General features: G+C 43.5%; 1 protein-coding gene across 19 annotated transcripts in view; it reads left to right on the top strand.

Annotated features, from left to right (window-relative positions):
• The window catches only part of TSC1 (TSC complex subunit 1), a 56,165-nt gene that overhangs the window by 29,561 nt on the left and 6,049 nt on the right, over positions 1 to 20,555 (top strand). For 11 of the 19 annotated variants that reach the window (XM_019033059.4, XM_019033056.3, XM_019033055.3 and 8 more), the window contains 13 exons: positions 5,492 to 5,667; positions 6,372 to 6,487; positions 6,826 to 6,937; positions 7,252 to 7,373; positions 10,593 to 10,662; positions 11,128 to 11,232; positions 11,825 to 12,383; positions 13,516 to 13,559; positions 14,153 to 14,319; positions 15,183 to 15,365; positions 16,271 to 16,381; positions 17,133 to 17,255; positions 20,352 to 20,539. In XM_019033059.4, the coding sequence (XP_018888604.3) occupies positions 5,492 to 5,667; positions 6,372 to 6,487; positions 6,826 to 6,937; positions 7,252 to 7,373; positions 10,593 to 10,662; positions 11,128 to 11,232; positions 11,825 to 12,383; positions 13,516 to 13,559; positions 14,153 to 14,319; positions 15,183 to 15,365; positions 16,271 to 16,381; positions 17,133 to 17,255; positions 20,352 to 20,539 (2,076 nt within the window). The remainder of the gene's footprint in view (positions 1 to 5,491; positions 5,668 to 6,371; positions 6,488 to 6,825; positions 6,938 to 7,251; positions 7,374 to 10,592; positions 10,663 to 11,127; positions 11,233 to 11,824; positions 12,384 to 13,515; positions 13,560 to 14,152; positions 14,320 to 15,182; positions 15,366 to 16,270; positions 16,382 to 17,132; positions 17,256 to 20,351; positions 20,540 to 20,555) is intronic. The other 8 variants (XM_004048779.5, XM_055351423.2, XM_063696823.1 and 5 more) reach the window with 1 other exon arrangement.

The raw sequence follows: 20,555 nt of genomic DNA, 5'->3' as shown, positions 1-20,555 counted from the left end.
GACACCAACATTAAGAGGAGAAAAGAGAGCTAGAACAAAACCATAATGATAGAGCAGAAGAAAATATCTACCATAGCCACAGAGATAAGATGTTTGTGCATATGTAAGCATCAGGATGCCACAGAAAAAGACCATTTTGAGACTAAAAGAACTCTTCAAAATTAAAAATGATAGCCAAAATAAACATTTCAGTAAAAGAATTGGGAGATACTTTTCTGAGATGTAGGTAAATAGAAAGCAGAACCAAAGGATAGAGCTTGGTAATATGAGCAGAACAGAGATTTAGAATGATCAGTTCAGGAAGTCCCAGCATCCAATTAAAAAAAATTTTTTTTTTAAAGAAGAGCCGGGTGCAGTGGCTCACGCCTGTAATCCTAGCACTTTGGGAGGCGGAGTGGGGAGGATCTCTTGAGGTCAGGAGTTCGAGACCAGCCTGGCCAACATGGTGAAACCTCGTCTCTACTAAAACTGCAAAAAATTAGTCGGGCATGGTGGTGGGTGCCTGTAATCCCAGCTACTTGGGAGGCTGAGGCAGGAGAATCGTTTGAACCCAGGAGGCAGAGGTTGCAGTGAGCCGAGATCGTGCTACTGCACTCCAGCCTGGGCGACAGAGCGAGAATCCATCTCAGAAAAAGAGAGAGAAGAAAACTTTGGTGGAGGAAGAAATTGTGAAAGAAATAATACAACAAAAAAAAAATCCTGGGATTGAAGGATGTGAGTTTCCAGATTGAAGGGGCTTACCTGGTGCCCAGCTAAATCAATAAAAAAGAATGCCACCAGGTCTCAGTATTGTAAAAGTTTATAGTACCAGGGATTAACCTTTCAGAGAAAGAAAAAAAATGAAATCACATTAATAAGGATCAGAAATCAGAATGCTGTTAGCTTCTGAAATACCTTCAAAATTGAGAGAAAAAGGTTTTCAACAAGAATTCTATAGCCAGCCAACTTGTCTATCAAATATGAGACACTTTTAGATATGCATGGACTCAAATTTCCTTCCCATATATCCTTCCTCAGTTAATCACTGGAGCATGTATTCCACCAAAATGAGAGTAAAATCATGAAGGAGGAAGACCGAATCCAGGAGACTGGGGCCTGATCATGACCGTTTTACAGGACCATGTCCAGGGAAAGTGTCAGGATAACAGGCAGTGCTGAGAGCAGCCAGTCCAATCTGAAGCCAGGGAGAGAGTGCTCCAGAAGGGAGCTCTTCTGGAAGATGAGGAATAATCCTGGTGGATTCTTTGCATTTCATTAGTAAAAGTTATATTAGGCATTGTTTCAGAGCTGTTAGAATACATTTAGGAAAAATTAGCAACAGACACACAAAAAAGTGAGGAAGAGAAACAGAACAATTAAAACTTACAAGAAAGGAAATATTATCATAGTATACTCTGTGGCTCAGCCATGAGTAGTACTTAGGTAGTCATAATGTTGAAATCAATTTTGAAAACAACAAAAACAGTTACATATTTATTTTGAGAGCATTGAGGAGGAGGGAAAGGATATATGGAAGAGTCCTCAATCCTCACTTCCCATAATAGTAAGTTAATAGATGGTGTCTGTAATTTATAAATCAAGAAATTAAAAGCACAGGGCATATTCTTTAGAACTATAGAGGCAGGATAACAATTCAGCTAACAGAATTGGAAGCAGCTGCCAGAGTGGTTGCAGGGGGGGAGGGATGGGAGGAACCTTTAGTACCGTATTGACTTTTTAAACTACCATATTTCATTGGATCTCAGATGCCGTTAGATGTGTGCTGTACTTCTATTTTATATACATCTGAGAAAGAAAAAAATGCCAAGTAAACTAACATGCATTTGATTAGACGATGGTTCCCAGTTTTAGATATTAAAATATGAAAAGTCTTTTAAGAATCAGGGAAATACTGTAAGTGCATAAATTACTTTGATTAAAATAAAACATTTAAATGTATTCCTCTTTTATTATGATTCTCATTTTCTCCTCTAAAATCAATCTTCTTGTGTGTACACATGTGTCCTAACGCCTGCTCTCAATCACTTTCTAGTCATGCTGAGAATGCATAAATAGGAGCCTATCCCCATTAACAGGATCCCACAGGCAGTGAGAACCCAGGTAGTGAATGAAGGGGCAGCCCTGAAATCGAAAGGCTCGCTCTTCAGGGAAGCTGCCTTATATTCTCCCCATGCCCTGGACACTTTCTTTTCTGTATTTAATACCATGTTTTCAGCATCTCAGATATAATGAGCTTCCTACAACAGTTGAGTAGGATCACATGCTTTGTTAAGGTAAACCTATGGAGTACCCTTAGTGTTGCTGTGCTGTTTTCTGTAAACTTGGAAAAAAAATGCAAATCTCTGATGGAGTTACTAACCACCTTAGAAACACATAGAGCAAAGTTATGTTGTCTAAAGGAAAATAGTTTATGCTTGACTAGGCGTTTAATTTTAAATATTCTGTTAATTATTAGGGCCTTTATAGAATGTTTGGCAAATACTGAAGAGTTGAAAGAATAAATGAACATTGTTCGTAACTTCACTTCTTTTCATTTGAATACTTACTACAGTCAGATATATTTGCGGGTGTGTCTCTGAATAGCTTTGTATCTTTTTTTCTTTTAAGATTATCTTACAAGCGTTTTATGTCATCTAATGTTTGAAAGCATTATTATTTTTTTGCGGCACGGTCTTGCTATGTTGTCCAAGCTGATCTCGAACTCCTGGGCTCAAGTGATCCTCCTGCTTCAGCCTCCCCGGTGGCTGAGAGTACAGGCACGTGGAAAGCATGATTTTTTTTTTTTCTTCCTGAGACAGGGTCTTGCTCTGTTGCCCAGGCTGGAGTGCAGTGGTACAGCATGGCTCATGGCAGCCTCAACCTCCCAGGGTCAAGCTATCCTCCCACGTCAGCCTCCTGAGTGGCTGGACCATGAGCACATGCCACCACGCCCAGCTATTTTTTTGTTGTTGTTGTTTTTGTAGAGATGGGGTGTGGTCTCACTTTGTTGCCCAGGCTGGTCTTGAACCCCTGGCCTCAAGTGATCCTCCTGCCTTGGCCTCCCATAGTGCTGGGATTACAGGTATGAGCCACCATGCCCAGCTGAAAGCATGATTTTCTTTTTTCTTTTTTTCAGAGTCTAGCCCTGTTGCTCAGGCTGGAGTGCAGTGGTGCTTTCCTGGCTCTCTGCAACCTCCGCCTTCCAGGTTCAAGTGATTCTCGAGTCTTAGCCACCCAAGTAGTTGGGATTACAGGTGCATGCCACCATGCCTGGCTAATTTTTTTTTTTTTTGGTATTTTTTTTTTAAGATGGGGTTTTGCCATGTTGCCCATGCTGGTCTCGAACTTGGCCTCAAGTAATCCGCCTGCCTTGGCCTCCCAAAATGCTGAGATTACAGGTACGAGCCACCACACCCAGCCTTAAGCATGTTTTTTTAAATCAACTTTGGTATGGTATAATTTGCTTACAATAAAATTAATCAATTTTGCTAAGTTTTGACAAAAATCCCAATCATAATAAAGAACACTTCCATCATCCCTAAGTTCCTTTGTGTCTCTTCCCCCACTTCTGGCAACCATCGATCTGCTAAAAGCATGCTTTTTCAGGGGGTGTAATAATAGTTATTCTATAAAATATATCCCTTTGGTTGAACTTTGGGTTATTTCCTTTCTTCTTTCCATTACAAGCTGTGCTGTGCTGAACATTGTTGTATGTCTGTTTCTATAGGATAAATTCTTAGAAGTGAAACCACGGATCACATAACAGGAATCTTTAGACAGTTTTAAAAATATTCTTGGCCGGGTACAGTGGCTCACGCCTGTAATCCCAGCACTTTGGGAGGCTAAGGCAGGTGGATCACCTGAGGTCAGGAGTTCAAGACCAGCCTGGCAAACACGGTGAAACCCCATCTCTACTAAAAATACAAAAAATTGGCTGGGGATGGTGGTGGGCACCTAGAATCCCAGCTACTCGGGAGACTGAGGCAGGAGAATTGCTTGAATCCAGAAGATGGAGGTTGCAGTGAGTCGAGATTGCGCCACTGAACTCCAGCCTGGGTGACAGAGTGAGACTCTGTCTCAAAAAAAAAAAAAATCGTCATGGGAGGCTGGCACAGTGGCTCACTTCTTTTTTTTTTTTTTTTTTGAGACGGAGTCTCGCTCTATCGCCCAGGCTGGAGTGCAGTGGCATAATCTCGGCTCACTGCAAATTCCGCCTGCCGGGTTCACGCCATTCTCCTGCCTCAGCCTCCTGAGTAGCTGGGACTACAGGCGCCCGCCACCGCGCCCAGCTAATTTTTTGTATTTTTAGTAGAAACGGGGATTCATCATGTTAGCCAGGATGGTCTCAATCTCCCGACCTTGTGATCCGCCCGCCTCAGCCTCCCAAAGTGCTGGGATTACAGGCTCACTTCTGTATGTACGTCAAGACATACAACAGTGTTCAGCACAGCACAGCTTGTAATGGAAAGAAGAAATAACCCAAAGTTCAACCAAAGGGTTATATTCTATAGAATAACTATTATTATACCCCCTGAAAAAGCATGCTTTTAGCAGATCGATGGTTGCAAGAAGTGGGGGAAGAGACTCACCACAAAGGGCACAAAGGAACTTTTGGGGTGATGGAAATGTTCTTTATTATGATCGGGACTTTTGTCAAAACTTAGCAAGATTGATTAATTTTATTGTAAGCAAATTATGCCATACTAACACGTTGATTTAAAAAATCATGCCTTCAGCTGGGCATGGTCATGGCTTATGCCTGTAATCCCAGCACTTTGGGAGGCCAAGGTGGGAGGATCATTTGAGGCCAGTAGTTCGAGACCAGCATGAGCAACAAAGTGAGACCCTATTTCTGTAAGAATATTAGCCAGGCACGGTGGCACGTGCCTGTAGTCCCAGCTACTTGGGAGGCTGTGGCAGGAGGATCCCTGAGCCTAGGAGTTGGAGGTAGCAGTGAGCCATGATCATGCCACTGTCCTCCAGCCTGGGTGATAGAGTGAGACCCCATCTCAAGAAAAAAAAAAAAAAGAAAAAAATTCTCATGGACTTTCTTTAGTTTGTCTTTTTATACTCTGTTTCTGGTCTAGGGATGGATTTGACACCTGAGGCCTTGATAGGAGACCTTAAGTCAGCCTTAGCTGCTTGGCAGTCTCCAGGTCTCCCTATTTTTTGATGACCTTTGTTCCAAAGGACATTTTTCCCTGCCTGCTGCTCTGCTGCATAGCTTATGTTTCATTTTTCCATTTTGAGGCTACACCTAGTCTTTTGTTGAGGAAATATTTGTTTCAGATTAGCTTGTTAACTTGATATAACCATTTTAAACAGGGAAGGTATAGGATTGTAAAATGAATGGCTATTTCTTTATGTACTAGAATTGTTTCAGACTTGAGCTGGCATGGTCCTGCTTGTTCTTTGCTATCAGAGTTCCGTGGCTGGCACTGAGTTGACACTCTGAAGTATTTAATTCAGTTGATTACAGTTTGCATTTCTTGACTTTCATTGCATTTTACAGGTGGAAGAGATTAGAAACTCATGATGTTGTGATCGAGTGTGCCAAAATCTCTCTGGATCCCACAGAAGCCTCGTATGAAGATGGCTATTCTGTGTCTCACCAAATCTCAGCCCGCTTTCCTCATCGTTCAGCCGATGTCACCACCAGCCCTTATGCTGACACACAGAATAGCTATGGTAAAAAGTGTCTTTGGTACTTATCTGTTTTGCAACTTTGTCTCTGGAAAACATTATTTGTCTTTGTTGATTTTCTTTTCTGGAGTAAGACTTAGTTCAGTTCCTAGGGATTTTTCCCAAAATATTTTAAATTTGCATGTCCCTCCATTTTCTTCTAATTAATTTCTCCTTCAAGTTTAATTTAGATGTCCTTGGTCTGCTACCTGATTGTATGCCAACAGAGTTGGTGACGTGTCTCCAACACTTAACAAAGAAAATGGGTTTAAGTATTTGACTTCCAGACTCTACCTCATAAGGGAATCTTTCTGATTTTCAGACATTTAGAGTGAGGCTCTTGTGTCTGTAGCACTGACACAGTTTGAATGAGTCGGAACAATTTAGAATTGGATTCATATAAAAATCTAGGCTTTATTTGTGGGTTGCAGCCACTGAAGTTGTCATCTGTATTGTGCTTTTTTAAGTTACCTTGAGGCTTAATGAGACATCAAACCTTATTGAACTTTATTTCAAAGGAGCATTTAGAGAAACTCTGAAGTGTTACTTTGTCCCCAAGGATGTCAGTTAAGTCCCTCAGATTTTTTAGGTACAGAGAATTGAATATTATCAAATGGTCTAGAGGACCATCTTTTTTTTTTTTTTTTTTTTTTAATCAGAATAACCTAAAACCACACACTAACCCCCTGTGTTCTTCTCTTCCATTTTAGGGTGTACTACTTCTACCCCTTACTCCACGTCTCGGCTGACGTTGTTAAATACGCCAGGGCAGCTACCTCAGACTCTGAGTTCCCCATCGACACGGCTGATAACTGAACCACCACAAGTATGGTGTCAACTAGTGTGCCTGCTCTCTCCTCTGCTTTCTGGTGAAGCTGACCCTTTGGGTCAGATTTAGTATGTGGTTGGGAAAATTTCACACTGCTCATTTCAGGAGTCACTTTTAAGGATCCATGATATTAGCAAAGAAAGTTACTGTTGCCTCTTAGGTTCATCTTGAAGTCTTGATTTACAAAATGCAACTTGTTTCTTATACGCTTTTAATAAGATGCCTTTTTCTAGTTGAAAAAGCTAAATTTAAGCTGAACACTGGCCATGGATATAAACCTCGTGGATGACTTAGCATTCCTTTGCCACTGCTGATGTACTTTATTAACTTCCCAGGCTACTCTTTGGAGCCCATCTATGGTTTGTGGTATGACCACTCCTCCAACTTCTCCTGGAAATGTCCCACCTGATCTGTCACACCCTTACAGTAAAGTCTTTGGTACAACTGGTATGTATGTCTTAGGTTGGATTTGATTGGTTGGTTTTGGCCTGCCTTTAATGGCAGGAGGAGCTCTCTTTTAGATCTAAGGGACCACTTGCTGTTGTAAACTTGTTTTTGACACTTATTGCAAATCCCTGGGGCTTTCAGAATGTGTAAAGTGAACCTAAAAACAAAAAAGAGAGAGACTGATCTAGATCCCCAGAAAGTTAACTCTAGCATAGCAGCTTTATTTATAGTAATAGTTATAGGCTGAAAAAAAATCGGCAGTTTTTCTAATAGTTGGGCTCAGTGTTCATATATGTTCTGCCCTTGTCTCTAAGCAGGTGGAAAAGGAACTCCTCTGGGAACCCCAGCAACCTCTCCTCCTCCAGCCCCACTCTGTCATTCGGATGACTACGTGCACATTTCACTCCCCCAGGCCACAGTCACACCCCCCAGGAAGGTGCGATCCAGCTCGTCTGCTATCCCTCTGCCCAGGCACAGTGACTCACTTGCAAGCCTCACTTTGAGAAGCCTAATTATGCCAGATAGAATTCTGACCTAAAATGCAATGGGTTTGAATCAGAATAATTGAAAATGGACTAACAAGCTGCTCTCAAGGTGTGATCTGCCGACCCCTGGGTGGTTCCAAAACTGCTTTGGCAGAACTCTTGTGGGGAACCCAGCAGGTCAAACCTACTCTCTTGAATTTTTTTTTTTTTTTTTTTTTTTTGAGACAGGGTCTTGCTCTGTCACCCAGGGTGGAGTGCAGTGGCACGATCATGGCTCACTGCAGCCTTGACCTCCCAGACTCATGCAATCCTCCTGCATCAGCCTCACTAGTAGCTGGGACTACAGGCATGTGCCATGATGCCTGGCTAAGTTTTTTTTTTTTTTTTTGGTGGAGATGAGGTCTCACTATGTTGCCCAGGCTAGTCTTAAACTCCTGGACTCAAACGATCCTCCTACCTGGGCCTCCCAAAATCCTGGGATTACAGGTTTGAGCCACCACACCTGACCAAACCCACTTTCATAGTAACACTAAGCTGTCATTTGCCCTTCCCACTGCGTTGGCATCTGCACTGATGGCACAAATACGACGGGGGGTGAAATGGTGGCAACTTAGCCTGAATCAAGGCAGGCATTGAAGTATCCTATCCCAGGAGGCCTTGCGTTCTTCCCTGACATCTTCTCTCCATTAAAAACAATAAAAACTAAAAAATTTTAAAAGTTGAGTGTTCTGTATTAAGCAGTAACCATTATTAATTTTATTAAATCTTAGCCCTTGAGAACATGTATGTGTAATATTCTTCGTGGCAAAACAGAAAATATGCATAAGGCACATGTACTGCATACCAGGGTATGATGGTGACCTCTGGCCCTCATGCAGTTATTTGAATTGAGAGGTGAACTAGCTGCCTTTTTTCATGGAATGCCAGTTTTATTTGAAAGAACTGCTGTCTTACAAACTGTTTATTCAGACTTGGGTGTTTGGCAGGCAGCTTCTCAAATGATGAGCTGAGTCTGTCACTTCAAGATAAACAACTGACAGTATTTGTTGCCAACAATAAAAGTCAACTCTCAGGTGGAAATTAGGATATTAAAAAACGTGTATATACTACCATGAACTTGATAGCTGCCCCAGGACTTTCATGATGAGACTGATAAGTCTGTGGAAGCTTAGTTAGTAATTTGAGTTTTTGATATTGTATAATGAAGTGTTTCAACATTTGGAATATTTGAATAGCTTGAGGAGCCAATATTTTCAGAGTGTCCAATGTATGATACGTTGCAGAATCATGCATAGGTAAAAAGTACATTCAAAGTACAAAGCAGGCTGGGCGCAGTGGCTTTCACCTGTAACCCAGCACTTTGGGAGGCTGAAGCAGGTGGATCACTTGAGGTCAGCAGTTCAAGACCAGCCTGGCCTACATGTTGAAACACCATCTCTACTAAATACAGACATTAGCCGGGTATGGTGGCAGGCACCTGTAATCCCAGCTACTTGGGAGGCTGAGGCGGGAGAATCACTTGAACCCAGGAGGCGGAGGTTGCAGTAAGTCGAGATCACACCACTGCATTCCAGCCCCAGCCTGGGCAACAGGGCAAGACTGTCACAAAAAAAAAAAAAAAAAAAAAAAAAAAGTGCAAGGTAGACTAGTGGGTTTTAACACAGGAAAAGCTCATTGATGTGGTTTCAAATTTCACTTTGTAACTTTAAGAAACTAACACTTATCAAATTTTGGTGTAATAACAAAGATGATTATTTGAAAAGTCTGTCAACATATGTTTACTTTTTGCGGCTGGGCGTGGTGGCTTGCTCCTGTATCCAGCACTCTGGGAGTCCAAGGGAGGTAGATTGCTTGAGCCCAGGAGTTCAAGACCAGCCTGGGCAACATGCAAAACCCCATCTCAACTAAAAAAAAAAAAAAAAAGCCAGGTGTGGTGATGTGCATCTGTAGTCCCAGCTACTCGGGAAGCTGATGGAGAATGGCTTGAGCCTAGGAGGCAGAGATTGCAGTGAGCCATGATCACGCCACTGCATTCCAGCCTAGGTGACAGAGCCAGACCCTGTCTCAAAAAGAAAAACAACAACACATATGTTTACTTTTGCAATTACATATCTGTGGGGCCCCAGATTTTCTTTATACACTTCAGTCAAAATAACATATTGCAACAGATTGAATGTAGAGGTAGATATGAGAATCCAGCTGTCTTTCACGAAGCCATATATTAAAGAGATGGCAAAAATGTTCCATTCTTCTCACTAAATTTATTTTTATTTCGGGAAATATAGTTTTTTAATAAGAATATGTAATTTACATTAACTTGTAATGGGCTTGCTATTTTTAAGGGAATTAATATTTTTAAAATTTCCTAGTTTTCTAATATAATAATTATGCCTTGTAAACAAAAGCTCTTGGGATTCTCCAACTTTCTCATTATTATTATTATTTTGTGTGTGTGAGACAGGGTCTCACTCTGTCGCCCAGGCTGGAGTGCAGTGGCACAATTGCAGCTCTCTGCAGCCTTGACCTCCCTGGCTCAGATGGTCCTCCCACCTCAGCCTCCTGGGTAGTTGGGACTACAAGCACCAGTCACCACGCCCGGCTACTTTTTAAATTTTTTGTAGAGATGGGGTTTTGCCATGTTCCCCAGGCTAGTCTCAAACTCCTGAGCTCAAGGGATCCACTGGCCTTGGCCTCCCAAAGTGCTGGGACTACAGGCGTGGGCCACCACGCCCAGTCTGCAGTCATTTTTTAAGACTATAAAGAAAGCTGCCGGGCGTGGTCCCAGCACTTTGGGAGGCCGAGGCAGGCAGATCATCTGAGGTTGGGAGTTCGAGACCAGCCTGACCAATGTGGAGAAACCCTGTCTGTACTAAAAATACAAAAATTAGCCAGGCGTGGTGGTGCATACCTGTAATCCCAGCTACTCGGGAGGCTGAGGCAGGAGAATCGCTTGAACCCAGGAGGCGGAGGTTGCAGTGAGCTGAGATTGTGCCATTGCACTCCAGCCTGGGCAACAAGAGCGAAACTCCACCTCAAAAAAAAAGAAAAGAAAACATCCAAACAATTTGAGAATCACTGCGCTGGGCTGACCTTTAAACTACTTTACAATATGCTCGAGAACATGTACAACATTTTTCGTCTTGTGATATAAGTGATACTTATCTTTTCAGGAAGAGAGAATGGATTCTGCAAGACCATGTCTACACAGACAGCACCATCTTCTGAATGACAGAGGATCAGGTAAGATTTCTGCGTTACTACAGGCCTTGCTTGCCTCTTCTAATTGGGTTATATGTGTTTAAGAAAAGAAAGTTAAATGGAAGCAAGGAAATTCTGGGATATCCAAAATACTGAGGCCTAAACATAATGAAACGAGTAGTGAATTCTAAACACCAACCTAATAATATCAAAAACAGTTTTTAAGCTATTGCAGTGAAGTACCTGTATTCTGACTTGACTATATCTCTTTTCAGAGACATTAAGAACTGAGAATTTTATTTGCTATGGGATTATTTTTGGTGCTTTTAGTTATATAATTTTTAATATCTCAGTCTTTTGTAGTATCCCCAGGACAGAGCCATGTCCAGCCTTCTCTGTTCAGCATGAAGAGTTATTACAGACATATTGTATACAGTGTAAGCAGTTTTACACTTACAGGGATTACACTGTATTTCTTTGACTTCAGTTGTCTTTGTTTCTCTTCAGAAGAGCCACCTGGCAGCAAAGGTTCTGTCACTCTAAGTGATCTTCCAGGGTTTTTAGGTGATCTGGCCTCTGAAGAAGATAGTATTGAAAAAGATAAAGAAGAAGGTAATGTATGTGGGATTGCTATGAGTTGATAAAACCTGACCCTCGCTCTGCTATAAATCTGGGATTTTGTGCCATTGCTCACAGGCTTGCTTGATTTTTCTTCTCTTGAGGTAACAAGATGGGTGGTTTAGTCTGGGACCTATGCCAGGTAAAGTGATGCCACTTTTTTTTTTTTTTTTTTTTGAGACAGGGTCTTGCTCTGTCGCCCTGGCTGGAGTGCAGTGGTACGATCATGGCTCACTGCAGCCTTGACCTCCCAGGCTCAAGCAATCCGCCCACCTCAGCCTCCTGAGTAGCTGGGAACACAGGCATGCACCACGATGCTCAGCTGATTTTTATTGTATTTTTTGTAGAGATGGGATCTCCCTATGTTGTCCAGGCTGGTCTGTAACTCCTGGGCTCAAGTGATCCTCCCTCCTCAGCCTCCCAAAGTTCTGGCATTACAGGCGTGAGCCACTGTGTCCAGCCGGATGCCACTTTTTCTCCTCCCTCTGAGTGACACTGGCATGTGGCAGCATGCCACCCAAACTGCCTAGCCTTTCTCAGGTGGAATACCGACTGCCATTTCTTTTGTTTCCTCTCTTCCTCTCAGCTGCAATATCTAGAGAACTTTCTGAGATCACCACAGCAGAGGCAGAGCCTGTGGTTCCTCGAGGAGGCTTTGACTCTCCCTTTTACCGAGACAGTCTCCCAGGTTCTCAGCGGAAGACCCACTCGGCAGCCTCCAGTTCTCAGGGCGCCAGCGTGAACCCTGAGCCTTTACACTCCTCCCTGGACAAGCTTGGGCCTGACACACCAAAGCAAGCCTTTACTCCCATAGACCTGCCCTGCGGCAGTGCTGATGAAAGCCCTGCGGGAGACAGGGAATGCCAGACTTCTTTGGAGACCAGTATCCTCACTCCCAGTCCTTGTAAAATTCCACCTCCAGCGAGAGTGGGCTTTGGAAGCAGGCAGCCTCCCCCGTATGATCATCTTTTTGAGGTGGCATTGCCAAAGACAGCCCATCATTTTGTCATCAGGAAGACTGAGGAGCTGTTAAAGAAAGCAAAAGGAAACACAGAGGAAGATGGTGTGCCCTCTACCTCCCCAATGGAAGTGCTGGACAGACTGATACAGCAGGGAGCAGACGCGCACAGCAAGGAGCTGAACAAGTAAGGGACTGGGGCACTCTCTTCTGTGTTAAATGGTCCATTTTATTGTGAAGTACAGAAAGTGTAAGAGAGGAACAAGAATCATTCTTCACACTCCCACCTTGAGGCAGCTGGTTCTCTGCTGTTTGTCAGATGTCCTTCTAGGCTGTTGCATCTTCATATATGTGACCATGTGTGACCTCTGTGCACCTAAATTGGGAAGATTCCTTAGCAGTCCATTTCAAAATGAGTCTTTTTATATAGGCCATTTTATGCCTCTGTTCTATGAAGACACTCAAATGCTTTCATATGTGCCCTCTGCAAGCTGTAGGCTGAAAATGAGGTTATGGTATTTCAAAGAATATAAGAATATTTGTCACAGTGTTTCCCTCTCTAGCTACAGATTATTATTATTATTTTCTATTTTTTGGTATCATAGTTCATTAGGTGGAGATAAAATCATCAGCATTTTATGCAAGTTCAGATGGCCTGACATCCCCTCCAGACCCCCTGAGGCACCCAAGTTTTCATAGAAAGGACTCTAGCTGAGAAACGGTTTCCCATCCTTCTTTTATTAGCTACTTTACAGGTACTTGGGGAATATTTTTATTTTTCTTCTTATATACTATTCTATGGTGGAATTTGACAGGGATTATAGTATTTAAGCTCCCTCTTTTTAAACAAGATTTGGTATGATAGGCTCAGGTAAATTACCTACTTTTTCCTTAAATCGGAGTGACATAGCTTTACAACAGAGTGTGCTCCCTGTATATTTCAACAGACAGGGTTGAAAACGGCTCTCAGTGTGTTTGACTACTCAGTTTCTCTGGAGAGCTGGCCCCAGAAACGGAGGCCACGGTGTATGCAGTGCAGCTCAGCCTGCAACCCTCTCCGCTCTGGATTTGTTTTTTAAAGAACTATGTTTGTTAAGCTAACAACACAGGTCCTAGGCAGTGGGGCGAGGGCCGCCTCCCATTGTGTCCAGTGTAGGCTTCTCCTCTAACTCTCTGTGGACCTGGAGTTTGAAACATTCTTATGCCATTGCAGATTTTGACCACAAGGAAGTGATCTAACTTTGCTGCAAATAAAAGTCCAGATACGTTTTTTTCTTGGTAAGATCGGTAACTTTGTTACTCAAAAACTTTCTTCCTAGGTTGCCTTTACCCAGCAAGTCTGTCGACTGGACCCACTTTGGAGGTAAAGTTGTTACTTTAGCTCCAAATCCAGCCCACATGGTTCCTGCTTGCTTGTTGCCCTTTCTGTCCTTGAAGGAGGTGCCCTCTGGGAAACAGATCTCCCTTTGGCTATTGCTCCGGCCAGGCTATCTGCTTGGCTAAAGGATGTCAAGTGTTGCCAAGTCAGCATTTCTTATTTTTGAAAAGTGGCAAGTACTATGCACTTGAGAGTATAAGTGCAAAATACAGACTTCCTGCCAGGCTTCCCTGGAGAAGACCAGAGTGAAGCGTCTTCCTGGGGGAGAACACACAGTGAAGGAAGTGTCTTGAGAAACAGGGCATCTGAAATGTGTGATCTAGATTTGTGGGGAAAGGAAAGCAGGCTCTCAAAGAGTCATCCCACGTGATATGACCTTTTGCATTCCTTCACGGGGCAGACACATAGTCCATACTTTCCCCCCTGCTGTTGCTGGGAGTCAAGTGGTCATTTGCAAAGAGAGTGGTGATTTGTTTTTAAAGAATTGTGTTTGTTAAGCTAACAACACATGGGAAGGGGGCTTGATTGAACCATCTGTAAAAGGCATTTCTGCCACCCTCCCTCTGCTTTACAATCAGGCTCTCCTCCTTCAGATGAGATCCGCACCCTCCGAGACCAGTTGCTTTTACTGCACAACCAGTTACTCTATGAGCGTTTTAAGAGGCAACAGCATGCCCTCCGGAACAGGCGGCTCCTCCGCAAGGTGATCAAAGCAGCAGCTCTGGAGGAACATAATGCTGCCATGGTGAGGACTGGGGAGGGGACAGGTGGAGCTTGCTTTTTGTTTTGTTTTGGGTCAGCATGATAGCTTATAAAGCACAGCAGCCGAGGAGGTCGGAGTTCCCAGTCCTTCCCACTCCTTTGGGCAGGTTGCTTGAGATTAAGACATGAATGGTGACACCTCAGAATTCCCTCATAATTCTCAGAAACCGTGGGGACAAGTGATTTTGTGTGTGTATGTTTGCATGTAATTGGCCATGATGATGAAGGGTCCGAAGATGATTTTATTTCTCCAAATGTAAAACCAACTCTTGTAAAGCTATTTCATGGCGCAAAACTGAAGCGTGTATTGTACAGTGGGTGTGAAGCCAGTCAGGCCTGGAGTTTGAATCTTGGCTCTACCAGTGTTACCTTAGAAAAGTAACGTGGCCTCTTGAAGCCTCTGTTAGCCATGCTATAAAATGGAAATAACAATAGCAGCACCTGCTCTTTAAGTTGTGATGGTTAAAAGAAATTATGTCGGTAAGCCCTTGCTGAGCGCCCAGCACACTGCAAGCATTCAGTAAATGCTCATCGTTTTAGGGAACTTAGTACCATGTTTGAGAGATTTTATTCCAGTGTTGGTAGTCAGACTTTTGAAAGTATTGGAAGCAAACTGATCCCTGAGAAGATTTATTTAAGCAACTTAAGATCCATTTGCTTAATGTAAAATTTGGAAAACCTTGACCTAAGGCCAAGTAAGACAGTAGTGAGCTCTAAGAGTTTTGGTCTGTAGTTAGTTACATTTTCAGGGTAGCTTATGACTATTCAGATGAAATGTTTGCAGTGTGTGTTAAATTGCCTGTGTTGGAAGACAGCTAAAATGATGACATTTCTGGTATCTGCTAGAAAGATCAGTTGAAGTTACAAGAGAAGGACATCCAGATGTGGAAGGTTAGTCTGCAGAAAGAACAAGCTAGATACAATCAGCTTCAGGAGCAGCGTGACACTATGGTAACCAAGCTCCACAGCCAGATCAGACAGCTGCAGCATGACCGAGAGGAATTCTACAACCAGAGCCAGGAATTACAGGTATAAACTGCAGCACCAGGCAAAGCCAACTGCGAGAATGCTGGAGAGCAGTGGGGAGGGAGGCAGTCAGTTTCCCTGGGTGCCCTTGACTTGTTCAGCTTCACTGAGCTGAATGCTCTTCTCTCTGAAATCATGGCAGAAATTCTTCATGGCAGGTGAATCTTACTTAGGACAGAGGTTCCCCAACTTTGTTGGTTCATATAGTAGCTCCCTTAGTGTCTCAGTCATTTTTTTTTTCTGCAGCCAAAAGGAAACAGTTAACAGTTCTACTCATTAAGTAGATCTGAATAACTTAGTGAGTATGAATGTCCTAAGAACTTAGTAGCTGTTCACAGATAATACACATAAATTAATTTTTAAAAAAATAATTGCAATTACTAATGCCTCGTGTGCACCTATTGGGCACTGCATGGTATCTCAGACCTTGAAATCAGAGTGGACAGTGACACCCTCATTTCCTGTTCCACACTGGTTTTCCTGTGGTGCTTTGTATCACTGCACCCAAAAAAACCCGGCTTCACAAAGACGTCATCCACAGACGCAGCATCATTTCCAGCCAGTTAGTAATTCACAGAGTGTCCAACAGACGGCGCTGCGTCTCCCTCGAAAATTCAGAATCTTTCTGCAGCATCCCTGTGAGTTTGCTGTGTAGCCTCAGGGCTCTTTGGTGCACAGTTTGGGAACTGAGGATCTAAGGTCTCTTTTTTTCTTTTGTTAAACAGTAAGGAACCCAGAAATCAACCATAACTTACTTTTTAAAACTAAGACATCAAATTCTGAGGGCCCAAGAAAGTAGAGCCGTTGAGCTAAGGCATTCCCAGTCCTCTGTGGGCTGGTGGCTAGGTAGGCTTGTGATCTGGCCTGTTGGTGCTCCTCAAACTTCATGTCCATGTCTCTTTGGGCAGACGAAGCTGGAGGACTGCAGGAACATGATTGCAGAGCTGCGGATAGAATTGAAGAAGGCCAACAACAAGGTGTGTCACACTGAGCTGCTGCTCAGTCAGGTTTCCCAAAAGGTAAGAAGAAATGAGGCAGACCTGAATCTGCTGAAACACCATTTGCTAACATTCTTCCTTCAGACAGGTTAAAGAAATAGATTACTTGAGTGTCTGTGTCATGGGTTCCCAACAGGAAGTGGTTCTGCTGCCGCCATAGTCCCTGACATTTGGCAATGTCTGGAGACATTTTAGGTTCATGTTTTTGGTGCTGCTGGTATCCAGTGGGTAGGAGCCAGGGTGCTGCCAAATATCCTACAATGCACAGGCAGCCCCCTGCAACAAAGAAGTATCCATCCTAAACCCTGCTCTATATGTATCCCATGGAACTCTTTCTTCATACCTTGTTTACATAAATGTCAAAAGTTTGTTCACGTTTTTGAGCGTGATTCCTCCTTCTTTGGGAATCACTGCACTTCATACATCATTTTGTCAAGAACGGTGAGTTTTCCCTAGGGCTTTATGCCACTGGGCCTTGGTGGTATACCTGTCCACCTTCTCCAGGTGTTCTGTGGGTGGTCAGTTTGATGGACTGCATTCGTGCTGTCCCCTTTGCAAAGCACAGTTCTGAAGTGCGTTTCTGTCTACTTTTGTTGTCCTTGGGTACCATCCTCCCCACCTGCCATTATGTCAGGGACTGTGAACCCATGGGACTTGTTTATTTTGCCTTAACATTGAAATAGTGTGCTCCTAGCTGATTCCCTGTTTAATGACGTCTATGTGCTAGTTTTATGTCGTCGGATTTTTCACTTTGCTCATGTTTTTTGGTTAGCTCTCAAACAGTGAGTCGGTCCAGCAGCAGATGGAGTTCTTGAACAGGCAGCTGTTGGTTCTTGGGGAGGTCAACGAGCTCTATTTGGAACAACTGCAGAACAAGCACTCAGATACCACAAAGGTATGCCAGGGCTCAGGGGCCAGACCTTAGTGGGGAAAGCGTTTCAGACCCAGACAGTGTGTCTCCCGCATGGCATAGAGAATGGCTTGATGACTTGTTTTCCAAAAGACAGAGCGGCAGTCCCACTGCTCTGTGGCCCAGCTATACAAGCACTTTCCAGCCACCATGTGAGCTTGTTTCTCCTATTGGGTTGCTTTGAAGTTAACTCACACTGAAAGCACCTAATGGTAGTGGGTAGAGAGTAGGTGTAAAGTGTTTCCTTTCTCTTCCCTAGGCCGCCTTTCAAAGAGGGAGAGAGAAAAAGAAGGATGGGGGACCGATTCTGTTTAACATACCTCTCAGGACCATGGATATAGAGTGCTGTACATACCATTTTTTTTTTTCCTTTTAATGTTGGATTTCTGCAGATGGTAGTTCAGTCCTGGCAACAAGGCCAGCATTGGGATGATCTTACGTTAATTAGTGCCTCACCAGTGGTGTCGAGGCAGAAGTTTTAAGTCACTTTATAAATAGCCTCAGGTAATGTTAGTGAATGAGGTGGGAATTGAATTTTAATAGTAGCTGTTCAGATGCTTCCTGTCACTAACTTCTCCATCACACATGGGCCTTCTTTTTAGGTTTCTTGGGCGTGTGCTTTGTAAAGAGTCTTTTTCGGCCGGATGTAGAGAGGAGTCTTAGAACTGGAGACAGTAATTTTCCTAATAGAGTTACTCTTTATTTCTTGGCTCCTCTCAGCTCTCAGATTCAGACTCCCTTTTTTAGAAGGATGTTAGATGTGGGACTTTCTCTAGAAAGCAGCTATCACTTATTTTGGAGGTGTAATGACTGGGAACAGAAAGGGGGAGAAACAGATCCGAGGCACAAGAGAGCTCCTGAAAAAGCTGCTGAAACGCGCCTGTGCCATCTCCTGAGAGAAGCCTAGCTGGGCGGCGTCCAAGGGGTCCTTGTCCTGTTTGGGACCTTGAGTAGCTGCCTCTCCGTGGGGCCCTGTTTCCCAGTTCATAAAACGGGTGATGCAGCTGAGTTGTGATAGTCAGGATGCCTTCAATTGTAGACAACAAAAACCAAACTAGGGCTGGGCATGGTGACACATGCCTACAGTGCCAATTATTTGGGAGGCTGAAATAGGAGGATTGCTTGAGCTCAGAAGTTCTAGACCAAGCCTAACAATATCCAAAAAAACTACAAAAACAAAAAACACTCAACTGGCTTAACAGTGAAGAACTGTATTGTTTCACTTGACAAGAGGTTGTGAGGCAGGTGAGTTCCAGGTTGGTCAAGTTGGCCATTCAGGGACAGCATCGAGGAGCCAGGCTCTTTCCACTCTTCTGCACTGCCTTGCTTATCCTGCAGGCCTTGTCTTCCAGCTAGCTGCACTCATGGTTGCCAGGTGTGTGCCACAGGCACAGATATGACAGGCAGACACAATGATGTCCCCACAGAAGAGGAGAGCATCTCTTCCTATTCCTCAGCAAGAAAATCTTTCCCAGGCTGGACGTGGTGGCTCATGCTTGTAATCCCAGCACTTTGGGAGGCCGAGGCGGGTGGATCACGAGGTTAGGAGATCGAGACCATCCTGGCGAACATGGCGAAACCCCGTCTCTACTAAAAATACAAAAAATTAGCCAGGTGTGGTGGAGCACACTTGTAGTCCCAGCTACTTGGGGGGCTGAGGCAGGGGAATCGCTTGAACCCTGGAGGCGGAGGTTTCAGTGGGCCGAGATCACGCCACTGCACTCCAGCCTAGTCAACAGAGCAAGACTCTGTCTCCAAAAAAAAAGAAAAGGAAAAGAAAACCTTTCCCAGATGATCCTACCATACTTCTCATCACGCCTGTTGGCCAGGCCTGTCATGTGCCCATCCCTAGCCTAGTCATTGCCTCAACCCAGTCAGGATTTGCTCCTGAACCTGGAGCTAGGGTTGCTCTTGTTCCATCCAGAGGAGGAGGAAGAGTGAGTGGTGGGGAATCAGGTGGGAACAGTTGGTAGGGGTAGCTGTAAGGATTAGTGAGAGTGCACTGATGTTCCTGGTTCAATGCTTTGCATGATTATCCATGAATAAGTCCTGTTGTTTATGACGAAGGCTAGATAGATGCGTTCATCCACCCTGTGCGGAAGTCGAGCCATTTAGCACAGCTGGAACAGCCGCATTATCTGAGAGCCAGTTCTGAGTTTCAATCAGTTGCGTTCTATAACAAGGAAGCATTGGGCTTACCAGACAGCATCAAGGCAGGGCGCCTTCGTGAAAGCTCATCTCCTTGCTGTTTATGGTTTATTATCTTTTTTAAAAAACAAATATATGGCAAGTTTTGTGTTTTGTATATTTTACCACGGTAAACATACACACGCAAATGTAACACAGGCTTAAAAAAATACCCTTTCCGCCTTCTTTCTGAGCATTAGTGTGTACTTGCTCTGGGTTTCAAGCTGTTCCAATCTGTCGGCAGCAGGCCATCTGCCTTAGCACGATCAACAAACCTTGTCAGGGCATCCAGTCTGCAAAGGCTGCTTTGCTTGAGCAGACCTGCTCCGTTGGCGTTCCATTCTGTAGCCTCACCTGCGCTATTGTCAGGAGGGGGAGAAAAGGAGAAAGGAAAGCAAGTGACCTGCGGTACCACTGGACTGAAATGATAACTGGATAGTGGCGTATTTTCACTTGGTGTTTTGTATATGTTCGCATAGTTGATTGTACTATTCACACAGTCTTGTAGTCTGCTTTTTAATCTTTTTACTGACACCATATCATTTTTTAAAAAGACTTAGAAATATAGGATGTATTTTAATTTACTTAACTGTTCCCCTGACATTAGACTTAAACGATGTTTCCAGGTTTTTGCTCTTATAAATATGCTGTGATGATTATTTTTGTGCAAAATCTCTATTTATGTTTCACATGATTTGCTTGGGGATAGATTTCAAGGAAGGGTTACTAGGATAATACTACCAGCTTACTTTCCACAAAGTTGTACTAGTTTATATTTCTACTATCAGTATACTAAAATGCCTTCTCAGTCCTTCTTACATTGTCTTTTCAAAATGGATACAGCATGCTTATTTTTTATAAGTACTAATTCCAGTCTTTTTTTTTTTTTTTCAGGAAGTAGAAATGATGAAAGCCGCCTATCGGAAAGAGCTAGAAAAAAACAGAAGCCATGTTCTCCAGCAGACTCAGAGGCTTGATACCTCCCAAAAACGGATTTTGGAACTGGAATCTCACCTGGCCAAGAAAGACCACCTTCTTTTGGAACAGAAGAAATATCTAGAGGATGTCAAACTCCAGGCAAGGTAACTTTCATCAGGA

Source organism: Gorilla gorilla, chromosome 13, assembly GCF_029281585.2.
Source record: "Gorilla gorilla gorilla isolate KB3781 chromosome 13, NHGRI_mGorGor1-v2.1_pri, whole genome shotgun sequence".
Classification (NCBI taxonomy): Eukaryota; Metazoa; Chordata; class Mammalia; order Primates; family Hominidae; genus Gorilla; species Gorilla gorilla.
Note: the sequence above shows the minus strand (reverse complement) of the source record. Positions and strands in the feature narration are given on the sequence as shown.